Source organism: Opisthocomus hoazin, chromosome 3 (genome assembly GCF_030867145.1).
Source record: "Opisthocomus hoazin isolate bOpiHoa1 chromosome 3, bOpiHoa1.hap1, whole genome shotgun sequence".
In the NCBI taxonomy this organism is placed as follows: domain Eukaryota; kingdom Metazoa; phylum Chordata; class Aves; order Opisthocomiformes; family Opisthocomidae; genus Opisthocomus; species Opisthocomus hoazin.
Genome location: NC_134416.1, coordinates 69,564,484 through 69,579,632, shown reverse-complemented (window position 1 = coordinate 69,579,632; position 15,149 = coordinate 69,564,484). Strand labels below are relative to the sequence as shown.

At 43.8% G+C, this 15,149-nt stretch overlaps 2 protein-coding genes across 5 annotated transcripts in view; one reads left to right on the top strand and one right to left on the bottom strand.

Moving 5' to 3' along the window:
- Window positions 1-1,460, top strand: part of RIPOR2 (RHO family interacting cell polarization regulator 2) — a 75,693-nt gene extending 74,233 nt beyond the window's left edge. For both annotated transcript variants that reach the window (XM_075416601.1, XM_009939616.2), the window contains one exon: window positions 1,260-1,460. In XM_075416601.1, coding sequence (XP_075272716.1) covers window positions 1,260-1,360 — 101 coding nt within the window. In that variant the 3' untranslated portion in view covers window positions 1,361-1,460. The remainder of the gene's footprint in view (window positions 1-1,259) is intronic.
- A 4,438-nt stretch (window positions 1,461-5,898) lies between these two features.
- Window positions 5,899-14,702, bottom strand: GMNN (geminin DNA replication inhibitor). Of its 3 annotated transcripts, none has more exons than XM_075416598.1 (7): window positions 14,624-14,702; window positions 14,028-14,091; window positions 11,985-12,083; window positions 11,465-11,603; window positions 10,698-10,780; window positions 10,509-10,619; window positions 5,899-8,921 (listed from the first exon to the last, which is right to left on the bottom strand). In XM_075416598.1, the coding sequence occupies exons 2-7, from the start codon at window positions 14,082-14,084 to the stop codon at window positions 8,718-8,720; spliced, it is 693 nt and encodes a 230-aa protein (XP_075272713.1). In that variant the 5' UTR covers window positions 14,085-14,091; window positions 14,624-14,702; the 3' UTR covers window positions 5,899-8,717. The 3 variants fall into 3 exon arrangements, with proteins under 3 accessions (XP_075272713.1, XP_075272714.1, XP_075272715.1); XM_075416599.1 differs by lacking the exon at window positions 14,624-14,702 and adding an exon at window positions 14,228-14,395; XM_075416600.1 differs by lacking the exons at window positions 14,028-14,091; window positions 14,624-14,702 and adding an exon at window positions 14,143-14,394.
- Window positions 14,703-15,149: the final 447 nt, after the last annotated feature.

The following is a 15,149-nucleotide window of genomic DNA, read 5'->3' as shown; positions in this document are numbered from 1 at the left end:
GAAATTGAATTGTGTGAGTCTGGAGGGGAAAGTAGAAAAGGAAGAATAGCAAAGGAGAAGTTGACAAACAGAAATAATTCATAATGAATTTGAAAACCAAACAGCCTTGAGGAGGCAGGACCGGCACACTGCCTGCTGTGTATCATACACCCTCCTCTTGGGGATCCCCTCCTATCACCTCTGTAATGCCATTAGCACTGCCAAGAGTTCATTTAATCTAAATTATCTTTATATGCTTATTGGACAGACCCTAGCCTGCAAGGCCTCCCTCACACAGTACCTCAGGCATCTTGCGTGGACCCTTATTTGTCCTCGAGACATCAGATACCCTGTTCATTAACCTGTATTCTAGCGGCGTAGCAGTGTGTGACTGCAAGCGTGGATGCACAATTTCAGGACACCAACACTTCAGTGGCACAGAAAAATTGTATTTTTCTGTCCTTTAGGCTAGGCATGAATTTATGCTCCATGGGAGAGGGGGGGTGTGTGACGTCCATGTCCATCCATCTGTGATTTTAGTTATGCAAACTCTTCAGACATACTCGTTCACTCACCGGTTCAGCAGAATTCACTCTGCTGCTGGACGTGTTATTTCGGGGGTTACAAAACAGCTAGCCCAGGGACACTTCTGTAAACTCTGGGAGACTGTACTGCCATTCTTCTTGGGGACATACAGAAACCATTTTGATTCCTAATGGTCACTTCAACACACGAGGCTCAGTGCTGTCTTCAGGCACCTATAGGGGACAGCGCCTAAGAGAAAAGTGTTTGACAGACCCAAATAGTTAAATTTAGCAAATGTACTGCTTCCTCTTGTTCAGCGGGATGTAGGTAAAGATGTGGCTAGGCTCACTTCTCTGAAGTGCCAGGAAGTGAGAAGTGGGTAAACTTTAGGCTGTCCAAAGTGGAAGTGGATAAACATCATCTGCCTGGAGCGCATCGCAGCTGCGGCTGAGACCTTGACAAGCACCACAGGCCATTTGGTGAGACAAGTGTACACATAGTGTCATCTAATCGTACAAGCCACGTCTGCTTCTCTTTTGCTGTAGATAAAATCAGCAAGTTACACAAGAAATTTAAAAAAAAATAATGTGAGCATTCAGAGCACGCTTAATTTTTCTGAGTAGTTTAAGATAAATTTTAAGAAGGGGAAGACGTTACCAGCAGATCAGTACTTTCTAACAGCAGAGAATCCAGTATTTTAGAAGCTGTAGAGCAATGATACGATAAGTTACTATGCTTTAACATTTTGCATTCAGGTGAAGATGGGAGACTGGCATATGAACAGCTGGACAAATTTCCCCGGGAATTTGTTAGAGTTGGCAGCCACCGTGGAACTGAAACCGCCACAGCTTTTTAGGTGGAAAAGAACCTGCCTAGATGCAACAGTCATTAAAGCAGGATGGAGCTGCACTTCAGTGTGTGGAGCAGAAGGAAGACTTTGAAGAATTCTGTGAGAATATCCCAAAAATGTAGCAATTGATAGACTTCTTAAGGAAAAGTAAAATCTAAAATCCAGTTTAAGAGTTCCTATTGGCTCCTCTTTGCAGCTCATGGTGGAACAGTTGGATGCTGAGGAACAATACTTTGACCGATTTGTAACAAATAATGTAATTGTGGTTATTCAGCCTCAACAAACTTCTGTGAGTTTTTAGGATTTGGCATCTTCATATATTTCCCTGAATATTACATTTCCTTCCTTGAAGTTGTCGTGAAAGCTTGAGCCGTGCGATACTGCCTCTAACAAGGACGAGTAGGAGGCCACCTGAGCAGGACTGCAGAGAAGCTTTCTCCTCGTCCCCGAGCTAAGCGTCTGCTGCCGTGCAGTGTCCCCAGCAACACTCCAGCGGCAGGGAGCACTGCTCGGCTCTCTCGGTTTTGTCTCAGTAGTGGAAAGTAGAGCAAGTTCCTTCAAGCTGCGCCTGCAGAAACAGCACGGTGTAAACCCTGGGAGGTGTCGCTTTGGTGACTCATTCTAAATGCCTCCGCTGGTCTTTTATTTCCTTTCTCCTGGCCTCCAGCAACGAACCATCATTAACGCGGAGATTTGTGAGGGGGATCAAACAATCAGTCACGCAGGTTTCCAAAAACTCAATGAAAAGGTAAAGCGCATTTATTTATCCCCAGAAGAAGGAGTGAATACAGCTAATTGCGCGAGTCCCCAAAGCCATTTGGTCCTGTGAGCTGCAGGCAGGATGGGATTTCATACACTCTAATTAGTGGATCATAGCTTCTATAGAGTGATTTCAATGTAAAGAGCCAGAACAAACGAAAGCGGACCTCGGAGGCAGCAGCAAACAGGGTGAAGTGAATGCACTTCCCCCCCCTCGCTGCAAGGATGAAAGACAGTGAGTGCTTCAAGCTGTTGATTGCGAGCCTTAAGTTAGCAGAGGAGGTGAATAGAATTTAACAGAAGAGTGTTCCTGTGCTGTGTTCATTATGCATGAAATGCTATTTAGATGTCAATTAAAGTATCCAGATTTGCATAGACTACATCGAAAAGATTGCAAACAATTCAGATCGAAAGGAAGCCTTGCGCGCCAAACACGCTGGCAGGCAGGGGTCATTTTGTTTTGGGATTTTTAATGTGAATGTTACAACAATGTACATATCTGTATATTTATAAATATATATATTCTTCCTTTAATTAAAAAAGTACATTTTGTACAGTTCAAAATGGTTACTTGTTTACTGAGGGACATAGACACTTTTTGCAGAAGGTGAAATAACCACGTTATGGTTTTTATACCACGCTATCCCATCGGCTGAATTCTTCCAAGGTGTCCTTTTGTATTGACTTCTGCTTTTTTTTTTTAATTTTTTTTTTTCTTTTAGTTTTGTGGCATTTGTACTCACCATATTTCCTATCATGTTTAAGTTATAATAAAGATTATTTTTTAATTACCAAGCTCATCGGTCCATATGTGTAGTCACTCTTTCTATCAGCAGCCTCTCCGCTGTGAGGCTCATACAACCTTCTAGCGTCACGGAAGTCAGCTCCCAGTACCATAGGTGGCTCAGCAAGAGCTGCCTACTTGCAGCTGGATTTGGGGCAAACCGTTAGGGAGTTGTTTAATCACAGTAAGGGAAAAGGCGTGTAGGGAATATTTCTCTTTTCAAGCCTGGTCACCAGGACAAGACTTTACAACAATCTCAGAAAGTTTAGCGAAATTGTATTGTCATCTGCTAGATTTCTTACAGTATAGAAGTCATTTGTGTTTCACACTGCATCAACTTTGTTAAGACTTAGAAGAACATTACTTTAAGATCTTGGAAAAACATCTAAATTAGAGCAAGTGAACAATAAACGTAGCGAGGACTACTGCCTGACGGCTGGCAGAGAACTGCAGCTTCTTCTGTAGAGGGAGAAACGGTCCAATACTTGCTTGTGTTTTAATATACACAATTCCTGCATTTTCATCTTTCTGCTGGCCAAGGCCGGGTAAGTGGCAAACTATTTTAATATTTGACATACATACACAGCCCACAAGTGGCACAAGAGTGGAGAAGGGATGAAACCATAGTGAAAACAAATGCTCTTAGTTGTACCTCTGTGAGTGAACCTAAGCACATTTTAAAAATGCCAGTTTTAAACTAAAATTCTGGTTTGGAAGCAAGGGGCGGACTGTGCCCTCTCAGTGTTCCTTCTCTGGTTGCTCCAATGTGTGTGCGTCGGCCCTCGCTCCCGTCCCAAAGTGTCAGCAAGAGGCACACACTACTTAAAAAGAAGATGAGAATATTCTTGTGTTCCCGCATCTGTCAAAAGCTCCTACCTGTAATACATACCCTATGTCAAAAGCTTGCTTGTAGTTTGCGTATCACAGCACGGAACAATTTTGTTCAAGCAAAAGCTATGAAGTCACCGGGTCGCAGGTGCTGCATTCTGCACTGCTGCTTAGGAATGAGTGAGGTGAGTTTACTTTCAAGCAAGCACTGGTGCCCTACATTTCTACCTACTCCTAGTCTAAGTTCAGAGCAAACCAGCTTTGTGTGTCATTGAAGATGTTTACCAGGAGAGGCTCCACAAGGACTGGCAGAAAATATGCCAAAGAGGCTCCAGGACTGCTACCAAACTTCTGCCGATGACTTCATCCCTTCTGTGCAGGCAACCATGTTCTAACATGATTCACGACAACAAACACACACACAAAAAATAATCACACTCCTAAGAACAAAACCAAAGGATATCCCCTAAGTTTCTCCCCTCAGGGTAACAAACCCTTGAAAAAGTCAACAAACCTTAAAGCTTGCAAAACCAGAAGACAAATAAAAAGGAACAAACCATGTATTGTCTCATAACTCATGTTTTTTTGCTCGCAGAGCTGACAACGCTGCCTTTCCTACCGTATTAATGCAAGAGCTCTCCTGCCTGGAGCAGGAAAACCCAGATGCGTAGAGGTGAACGTGGCAGGCAGATGCTTACTGACCAGCAAAGGAACCAGCAGGCAGTAACTATAAACCCCGTTCCCGGGCCTGCAGCAGGTTGACTCGACAAATTTAAAAGATCTGGGCTACCCCAGGGAAAGTATGTTAGGAGAAGTTTCCTGCACCAAAATAACTCGGTGGCAGCGCAGACTGAAGAGAGAGGGAGCTCGCCAGTGAAAGTGCGCTTGGGGAAGGAGCTTGCCTGGTGGCTCATTCTTACCTCACACTTTTCATGAACTAAGGTGGTTTTCACTACCCCTGCTATGCTGTTATCCCCTCTGCATTCTGCCCAGTAGACATAAACCCGTAGCACCTCTGTACTGCTCTGTCTACTATAGCTTTACCCGATGCTGCAGTCCATTATATACTGATTATTGCTGACTAAGCATTCAAAATTAGGAGTCAATATGACCACCAGACCATGTATCTTAAGTATGGACCTCTGCTTTGCTGATTTGCAACGCAACTATCCTGATGACAGGATCCACAGCACCCCCCCGAAACGGCTGCGGTGCTCCCGAGGGTACGACAGAGGTATCGTCAAACCCAAGGGTTTGACCTTGAACACGGCCGATCGCACTTCATTACAGGCAGTTGTTGGCAGACCGACAAAGCAGCAGCAAATTAAAGTTTCTCAGAACGCCATTATCATTTACTGAACTGCTTTGTGTAATAACAAGAGTGGAAAGATAAATTAACAACACAATAAATATTTTCTGCTGAAGAAAATGTTGACGATAACAACACAATTCAGTCTTGAGAACAACAGAGCACTGGAAACACACGTCCTGGGCAGCTTTGCAAACCTTCCGCTCAACCTCTCAAATGCAGTTCTGAAAAGAAAACCACCTCCAATGGCCCTTAAGGAGAAGTAAATGAACATGCATCATGCTTCCTCGCAAAAAAAAAAAAAATAAAAAAAAATTACCAACTTTATTACTTGGGCCCAGGCAGCAACACCAGCTGCGACACATGGCAGGGCTGGAGGCCCTCACATCAGCAGCACGGTGCCAAACACCAGGCGAGTTTCAGTTGCCCAGCCAAGTAGTCATTAGGGTCTAATTCACTCCACCATGCATTGTCTTAAATACAATGGGTGTTTACACTAAAATTGTTGTTTTTGCTAACCCAGTTCAAACTTCTTCCTCACACAAACTATCATCCACAGTTCGCTTGCCTCTGCTGGTCCCCAGACAGCTGCTCCTCCCTGGAAGACCCAACACCTGCAAAGGGCCTGTCTCCCCACACGTTAGTCTTTCCTGTCTAAAATTCTGTCCTGTCAGGACATGCACGTTTTTGGGAGAAGCACTAGGACGCAGCAGATGTGTCCCATTTCTGAGCAGCCTTTGGGTGCTTCAGTGAGAGATGAGATGGTGGCCACAGGCTCTGCGGTGGAAAGGAGTGAGCATACTGGTCACACATTGCACAGAAGCATTTATGACTTCTTGGAAAGAATCACATTCTGCAGTTAGGTTCCAGAACAGATAATTTTATTCTGCTAGACAGTGTTCTCTCTAATTTAGCCCAATATGAAATGTCTTTGTCTTTAGTGATAGTGATTGTCAGCTGTTACATAGCCATGCTTCAGTGACAAACAAGAGTTTCCCTCTGTACTTGAAACAAAAGGTCAGATGGTTGCAAGAGAAGTGATTACACAAATGTGTTTAACTTCTACAGATTTGGCAAGCCTTTGCATACAAAGTTCCTAGACTTACTACATAACATAGCTCTACTGCATGCACGTTGTAAAAAACACTCAGGAATTTTCAGGACAATAAATGGAACTTGACCCTTCTACAACATTTTTAAACAGTGATTAATGCAGCATCACAAAACTCCTGACAACAGTTTCATACATTAATATTTCTGATATAATAGGTATAGGGAGATTGATTGATCAAGGTCCAATACATCTGTGACAGAACACATACAGGTTTCCTTCTACACCACAACTCGGCTCTCATACCCACTCTTCTCCCGCAGCAGGTTTTTTCAGGAGTTCATACAGCAAACTCTTCTCTCTGCTAATGAATTAGGAGTTAATAAAACCAGAGTAGTCTTGGTCTGAAGACTTTCGGTGCAAGCGTATGTATTACTAGGTGGTCCATGTCTTTTTACATCAAAAAGTTCTTCTGTTACAGGTGAGCCAAATGCTGCAATACCTCCACCTCCCTCAGCCTATGTGAAGAGCTTGCATGACTTATTTTGTACACAGTTCACCTCAAAAGATCCAGCCCCTCAAGGGAGGGTCTTGTCTTTGTTATTTAAATAAAATCAATCAAGACAAAGCACAAGATGTAAATCTAATGGTTCTTCTTGACCATCTCGATGAAAACAAGGAAGAGCCAGATGCAGGCAGTGCACACAGCCTCTGGGTTTGCTGCTTTCTGGCAGCTCGCTGTTCTAACAGCAGCACCTGCATTGCAGCAGTTCAGAGCACAAAGTGAAATAGTGGAAAAGGTGCACTTGCCATCTCAGCTGGACTGGTCTGCCTGGCCAGCTAACTATGCAACAGTGCTTTCTTCCCTTCTACAGCCTCTGCAAATGCAAAATATTCCTGATGTTTAAAAATAAAGCCACATCTGAAAAAATGACTGTTAATTATGAGCAACTTAAACTAAATTGCACTGCATAAAGACTAGTGTAACAAGTTAAAAATGTGTTTCCTCATTTACTATTGTTGAGGACTACTTTGACACAGAAATTGCTTAGAATCCAAGACAGGAGAGGTTTAAGTCACCTGACAGTATTATCTATTTCTTTTGAACAGAAAACCAAGGTTACTCTACAAAGCAGTTATCCAGCAGCCAGTTGTTTGGGTTTTTCTTAAACACAGCATCAGTGCAAGTTAAAGGACACAGCTGTCACCATCTCTGCACTGTGATGGGAAGGCTTATGTTTAAGCATCCTCCAGAGCACAAGTTGGAAGGTGTAATCTTTTGTTTACAAAGTTCCCAGGAAAATATGATGCCTCATCTTATGGTTACCAGATTCAAGGCGAAATGGAAGCCAGAAGGAATATAACTTCTTACAATGATTCTGACATTCCTTGAACATCACACCAAAATCAGTTGTGAAACATTAACTTACTGACACCCACAGGGAGGGAGTAAGACACAGAAGGAACCTGAAGGTGCCAATCTGGTAGCTCCACAGGCACATTCACTCACACCCCAAAACACCATTTGGCAAGGCCTGATAGATCCATAAACCAGAACCTCTCTGATTATCTCTGCCTCCCAACAGCCACTCAGCTGTAAGCGCTTCACAAGATACTGCGATGGCCACCACCTCTTCAAGCCTGTCCTTGGAAGGCCTTACTACTTACAGAGCAACTGCTGAGCTCACTCAGGACTGGAAAACCTGTCTTCAGCTGCAAGCATTTCTGCCCCCCATATGGATGCCAGATAAGGTGCTCAAAGCTTTAAAGAGTGCTTTTTATTCCTGTAAACCCTTTAGAACATTACTGTCTTGGTAAAAAGGTGCCTCATCTCTTGGCAAATACCAGAGCAGTACTTTGAAAACAGACATTGAGCTTCCTTTCAGAATAGCTCCAAAGTGTATGCTGCTTTGTCACCATCCAATTTTCAGTGCAGCTGCTATCAGGAGCAAGAACACTCCACCTTTTCTTTGTAAGCCAGTAAATGTATTTCTAAAAGAGACTGTCTAGTACTGTCTACTTCTTTAGCTCTCATCTATACCTCTTGGAAAAAGATCCCTTAAACAGAGGCAATTATTAAAAAAACCCCAAAAAGCATAAATCTAAAACGTTAATCCCGACATTCATATTACCCATTCTTGACTTTGAAGACTCACCAACAGCACAGAACTTTTATTTTGCTTTCCCTATCCACCAAACCCACTCTGTTCTTCAGAATTCTGCAAATTTAAGAGTGAAAAACTGCTCAGGCACTCCTCCTAAAGAACTTGAAAACTTCCATTTACAGTAGCCACAGCTGACTTAAACCTAGCACTAGCCATTCCCCACTCAAATAAAAGGCTGTTTTGGTAAAGCAAGGATTTATTTATCAATTTCCATGTATCATGTCAAACCAACTGATATTTACACAAGTTTGAAATACACAGTATTTGCATTTTGCACAAGCAACTAAGTGCAGCCTGTGGGAAGTTTTCTATGCAGTATCCAGACACTCCCACTGCTACATAATTCTAGTTAAAACCAACATCTGCAATGCTTCCAGAAAAGTTTCTATACCTGAGAAGCTTTAGTATATCCTTTCAAGAGGAAGCTTGCAATTAAAAGCCACATACTTAAGCATATTCAAAGGTTGTCATTCCAGATGCAAGTGATCTGCTTCCCTTGAAGCAAGATCTGATATACTCTCCTTTAAGCCACATAATACTTGTGATGGCCTTTCTGAAGAAGGGCTGTCTGCATCATCTCCACAGCTAAGCTCTTCAGTTTCTTCTTTGGGTTCCTCTAGAGCCAGATTCTCCACTGTCCCAAGACTGTCAGGTGCTTGCCCGGTTAGCCTCTAGAAAAAACACAGAAGACAGCAAGAACTTAATACTTTTTCTACTTAATAGCCAGAGAAATAAAACTGTGCACATTGAATTAAGAAAACAAATTCTCTTCATTTGGAGACTGTTGATATAATTAAAACATTCCTCAGTCACAAAAATCTTAGACACTCAAGTTCAACTCAAACTGCTACCTCAATAAACCACATGGTCTGCAAGTTAGACTGTTAAGTCTTCTTTCAGTTCTTCAATAGCACAGGTTTTACCTTAGGCAGGATAAAATGTGGGGAACAGCTTCCCAAGCTAAATATTACTATAGTACTATATAGGTTTTAGAAAAATGACTACACAGATTAAGTTCATAATTTCTAATCAGAGATAATGAAGCTACATCAGAGATAATGAAGTTTAGATGAACTAGGAGACCCAGCAGTTTCTAGCACCTGATGATCTAAGTATTCCTCACCTAGCCTGATCTAAGGAAGATAAACAGAACTAAGAGGCTGCTTTTGAGGCTTCTGGTTGTTTGACTTATCATTTGAGGCTCACTAAAGCTTCAGAAGCAAGCAGTTTACAACTAATAAGTGAACTTAATTTTTGAGGACCTGCAGAGAAATTTCCAACATTACTTCGAAGTTCTTAAGTCATTTAATTTCTGCCTGTGGGTTTATCACTAACAAGCAGCACTCCCTGAATACAAAAAAAAAAATTCAAGTGTAGCAAATTAGTGGAGTCTTGAAAGACTGATCTAATGCACTAAAAAATGAACTCGATCAAGTTTACTTCTTACTTGATCAAGTTGCTTGCAATAATCTTCCATTTTGTTTTCAGCTCCCCAGTCCAATCAGACTCGAAATACTTGCCAGGCACCCAGCTTCATACCCCAGCTGAGAGCTCACACCCTACAAAAACAACCTAGATGATAATTTCAGTATCAAGGTTCCGTGGCTATATTTATCACAGCTTCAGACTGTTACAGTCTGCCCCTGCTTGCATGGAATCAGAAACACAACTACTCCGTCCCTGAGGACTTCTCACAGGAAGCCTTTTTGAAACTTACAAGTTTATGAACTCTACAGACTTTGTGCATTAGCCATTCCTAGGCCACTGAACTGGCAATTCCTCAGTGAAACCTCAACTTTCAAGAGCACAGGTGCTCCCACTTGCCACTCTGCACATCCCCATTCCAAACTTTGTTCCTCAAAGGACACAGTCAGCACAAACACCCCATTTACCCAGCAGCCCCACACAACCTACTGAAGATTTGAATTTAAGTCATCTTGGAAAAGTGAAAATGAACCCTTCCTTCCCATGTCATGATCTCCAATATGCAAAGCCTGTTCTGATAAGACAATAAGTTGAATCTCCCCTTCAGAAAACATTGCTCTTAATACTTTCTCATTACTCCTGTGGGTTCTGACATGGAAAAACTCCTCCACTAACACCTCTGGTTTATAACAATCCCACACGAAACAGGCCAGACAGTAATTTAAAATGAGGAGCTGTGTGAGCACACAAACAAGTCACAATTCATTAAAAATATCTTGGCTAGTTTCTCATTTTTTCATTCTACAACATTAACTGAAAATTCCTTTAAGTACCTCAATCATGCTGGTCATGTAATGCACATGTTCAGCGAGGGACATTAGCTCTTCATTTTCTTCTTTTAGGCGAGCAATTTCACCATCTTTCTGTTCAATTTCTTTGTGCAACTGAGTTCAAACAACAAAACGTTAAAACAGGAAGACAACAGCCCATGGTAAAGAAGTTAGTTATATTTTACTAGCTACCTTTTCATTCTCTTGAAGCACTTCATACAAAGCCTTCCTCCTTTCTTCAGCCACTTCCTTCCAATATTGAGATGAAGGACTCCCTGAAGTAAGAAGCTACAGTAAGTCTGTGCTGAGACTGACTTCTTGAGATCACCTTTAGATATCCAACTTGTATGAGTGTTCTATAAACTGTGATAATAAGAACCCACTCCAGACAGTGTTTTCCCAGAGATTAGTTGCAAATTTACAACTAGAGATATAAGCTAACAGAACACAGAGATCCTACACTCTATTAATGGCTACACAGGCAGAGTCTTCAAAAGGCTGCCTCGAGCACAGCAGCAGGCTTTGCAAGATGGTCACATTTGCAAATGTCAGTCTTAATGAGTACTTTGTGGAAGACAGAAGTCTTTTTCCCAAGTCACTGTCCATGCTGGCCTTAACGGTTCTGAGAAACTGCACATGCAGCACACTACACCAGAACAGGCTCATTTCAATTTAATTATTAGTCACTTAAAAGCTCACAGCCAAGCCAAAGTAACAACTACAGGGTTTCCTAACACTTCTGCACAAAATGGTTCTCAGCTACTGGTTACTCATTCTTCAACATCAGACATCTATACTGTATTTTACTATACTCTAGAGGATGTCATCATTTCCAGCTAGACATTACATAAAACCACAAAGACCTTATCTAACTGACAAAGTAACAGTGTTTCAAGTTATATTCCAATGGGAGCATTGCATTTCAAATGCAAGAAAGCATTTCAGGAATTGCCACATACCTTTTATCATGAGATCTACAGCTTGAATGACATCATCTGTACTCTCATTTTCTTGCTCTTTATCCACAGACCCCTCAGCTTTACAAGCCTTTGAGGTGAACTTGCTATTCCAGAGTTTCCTTTTGACTGAAGATTTCTTCTGCATAAAACAGAGACAGGTTTAACTCCAGAGCAACATTTCAGCTTTTTTAAAAATACAAACTTGTAAGTCTGCTCACCCACAACTGCAAATAAATCTTTATAAGCCCCACTTTCTTCACATTACAGTTGTAGTTAACAGACATCTTCCTTAACACCCATAGGTTTAACAGAAGTCTAACAAAAGAAAACTCTCAAACATTTTCCAGAAGTACTCAGAAATTGATACTTTTTAATATTAATTACTAAAATAATAGTAAGCTTAAGTCGTGACACACTAATTAGTGGATTGTGTGTTTTTTCAAATATACTAGTTTTCAGTTAAAAGCATTTCACTAAGTAGAAATAGTTACACATCTACAGGTTATCTTCTAATTCATACCTCATTACGCCTGCCGACCAGGCAACCTGCTGCTGAAGGCTGAATCATTTTAAGAGTCCGTCTCGGAGCAGCACTGCATGTGGTGTCTGTGAGGTACTTCTAAAAAGACAAATATGGCTTCAGAGGGTTGGCACCCTTCTTCACAAACTCAAACTTTGGAATTTGTCATGCTTCCACTAGGGTGACCCACACCGTTCATCTTAACAAGACAAAAAGATGACACTTTAGCCTATGTTAAGACTTGTGCAAAGAAGGGATCTAGTTATCTGTAGCAGAGATGGACCTTGATCATGTGAAGCTATGCCCAGTCCCTGCCTCTTAGAAAACCCTTGCCCTTCATAGAGGGCCTTGAACAGGTCTTACAGCTGAAATATTCTGACAAGACTTCAAGGTCAGTTACAATGCAGTGACACACGTAAACTTTGGCTGAAGCTCCCAAAGCTGTATTTGGCAATAGCAGTATTAGACTCCAGGGGAGAGACAAAAGTGACTGCAAGTTTACTTGGTAAAGGCACACACATCACTTTCCACACTACCTATTTCTGTGAAAAAAACCTCAATGGATGTTCATTTAAGTAGATGTGTTGCTTCAATTATATCTATACAGGCTATTGTTTTGTATAAACAGTATGTTTATCACCTTTGCTGTCAGGCATAAATACTTTTTTCCTGCAGGCAAGCTTTCCGATTGGGTTGGTTACACTGCCACCATGGGATAGCAAACAGTGGCAGACAACCAAGCAAGAATAGCCCAGAACACAATGCCACGCCAGCGTGAGAAAGTTACCGATTCACACTATACTTCATATGACGAGAGTTCACCTTTCCCACGGTAGTTCCTGCCGCCAATTATCTTACTGTTGAACCAAAGGACAAACACTAACTGCTGTGGGAACAAGACTCGCACCATGTGTCAGACACTGCTTGCTGCTATTGAAGGTTAGAGTTAAGTATACTCTGCCAAGAAATTATTGACCAATACTTGAGTTAACCCATTGCATATAAGTACTTGAAAGTGCAAAAAGCCGCCCTGAGGAATTTATATTCTAGAGTCACTACAGGACAGGATTACCATGTGTGTAAGCCAGATTTATCAACTGGCAATTTTCATTAATACCAGAAATTCTCATTACAGTCACTCTGTTCTACATGACAGAGGGCTATTAGCCTCTATTTTATATGGTATTTGTACCATTCTGATTAGGGCCTACATTAAAAGGCTTAACAAATGACTCTTGTAACAGGACTAAAATAGGTATAAATTTTAGTAACTTCTGATCAGTCACCTCTTAAAAACCTAAATCCTTGAAGGATTTCCACCAATTCCAAGGTAACTATGGCTCACAAGGGTCGCTTTAGAAACAGAACTGCCTGCATGAATATTTCAGTTAAAGCACGTCCAAGTCGAGATAGACTTCACTGGAGATATTCAAGACCCGCCTGGACAAGGTCCTGTGCAGCTTGCTGTAGGTGACCCTGCTTCGGCAGGGGGGTTGGACTAGACGACCCACAGAGGTCCCTTCCAACCCCTACTATTCTGTGATTCTGTGATTCACTTTAAGTAAGCTCATACCTATAAAGGGCAAACTACAGAATGTACTCTACAAGCCCTTAGCAGGCAGACTGATTCTGTAACTGAACTAAAGCAGCTAGCCAGCACCTAGAACACACAGAAAGACAGCAAGCTCAGTGTCAAACTAAAAAGGACTAGCTGAGCAATAAATTGGAAAAAAAAAAAAGTAGTCATAAGCACACATGCCCATGCAGGACACAGTGTTCCCAAGCCACTCTGTCTGCCAGGAGGTTACTGAAGCCAAGAGGGCATCAGCCAGGTGGAAGCACATTGCAACAGATCCCTTTGTATCCCTCCAGTGGATATGAAACTCGTGTCAGACAGAGGGACCACTTCCCAGAGGGCTCAGCACAAGCCTCCGAGCAAAGCACATTCTGTGTTTGAGACACTCTTGGTAAATTTCATCTTCTGTTTTCCTGTCCCTCAGCTGCTGCTCCCCTATTCCAGCTTCGAGACTTTAAACCCTGTACCTGCAGGGTTCCTGACGATTTCTCTGCACTCAGTTTATGTTTCATTTTGGAATTCATAGGATCTCTGAAAAAAACAACAACAACAAAAACGAAAATAGTAAAAAAGCATCAATACCCAGCTGCAAGTTCAGTTCAGGGACACCAGTCACGGCGCACCACAATTTCAGTTTGCCAGCTTGTAGGAGAGCATCAACGCTCACCCACGGACCGCGCGGTCAGCAGGCCCCCGCAGAACACCCCCCAGGGTTCCCCCCCAAGACACGAGCTCCCAGCGCGTTAGAAATCAGCGAGGCGCCGAGGGGACCCCCCGCACCCCCCAGGCCTCTCCACAGGGAGGGGGTGCGGGGGTGCCAGGGGCGCACACCCAAAATGGCGGGGGGGAGGGCGGGGCGGCCCTCTCGCACCAGCCGAGCCCGCAGCGCCCCTCCTCTCTCGCCGGCGCGGCCAATGGGGAAGCGAGGCAGGAGCCCGCCAAGACCCAAACGCGGCCGTGAGAGCCTCTGCCCCCCCCACCTCCAACCGGCTCAAACAAGACTGGGCCCTCCCGTTCCCTTAAGCCCACCGGCCCGGCCCGGCCCGGCCCGGCCCGCTCTCACCTGCAGCCGCCCCCAGCACAGCTCCCCTCAGCGCGCACCCAGCCGACCGCCCTCTCCCGCCGGGCGTGCGCCTATAAGGAGCGAATGGGGTGGGGCGGGGCGCCGCAGTCACGTGAGCCGCCGGCTGCTCTCTGAGCCAATGGCAGGCCGCGCTCTCGCCCCTATCCCGCCGGCGGAGCCACGCCCCGCGGGCCTGTGGCGGGAGGACAGGGGCCGGAAGGGAAGCGAGGGGAGAGGTGGGGCGGTGGCCTGAGGCGGCCTGAGGGAGCTGGGGCGGCCCGAGGGGCCGGGACCCGCCGGAGGAAGGGCAGAGCGAGTGCTGCCGCAGGTGGTACGGGGAGAGCTTGTGTTCTTGAGTAAGGTGAGCGGAAAGTTCGGATTAGAGCACAGGGATGTGAGGCACCTCGGTTATGAGCTACAGGCCCCGGCCGTGCCAGTGCTTCGGGGTGGGACACGGGCCTGTCTGGTGCAGTCTGGCTCCAGGCTGGAGCCCCCTGAACTGGAGCTGTAGGAGGTGAAACACCAC

Bases quoted from the DNA above. Each gene is read 5' to 3' on its own strand.
- GMNN (XM_075416598.1), bottom strand. From the start codon at position 14,084: ATGAATTCCAAAATGAAACATAAACTGAGTGCAGAGAAATCGTCAGGA. The intron at 12,084-14,027 runs GTACAGGGTTTA...TTGTCTTTTTAG, and splicing joins AATCGTCAGGAACCCTGCAG to AAGTACCTCACAGACACCAC. The intron at 10,781-11,464 runs GTATGTGGCAAT...TTCTTACTTCAG, and splicing joins TGTAGATCTCATGATAAAAG to GGAGTCCTTCATCTCAATAT.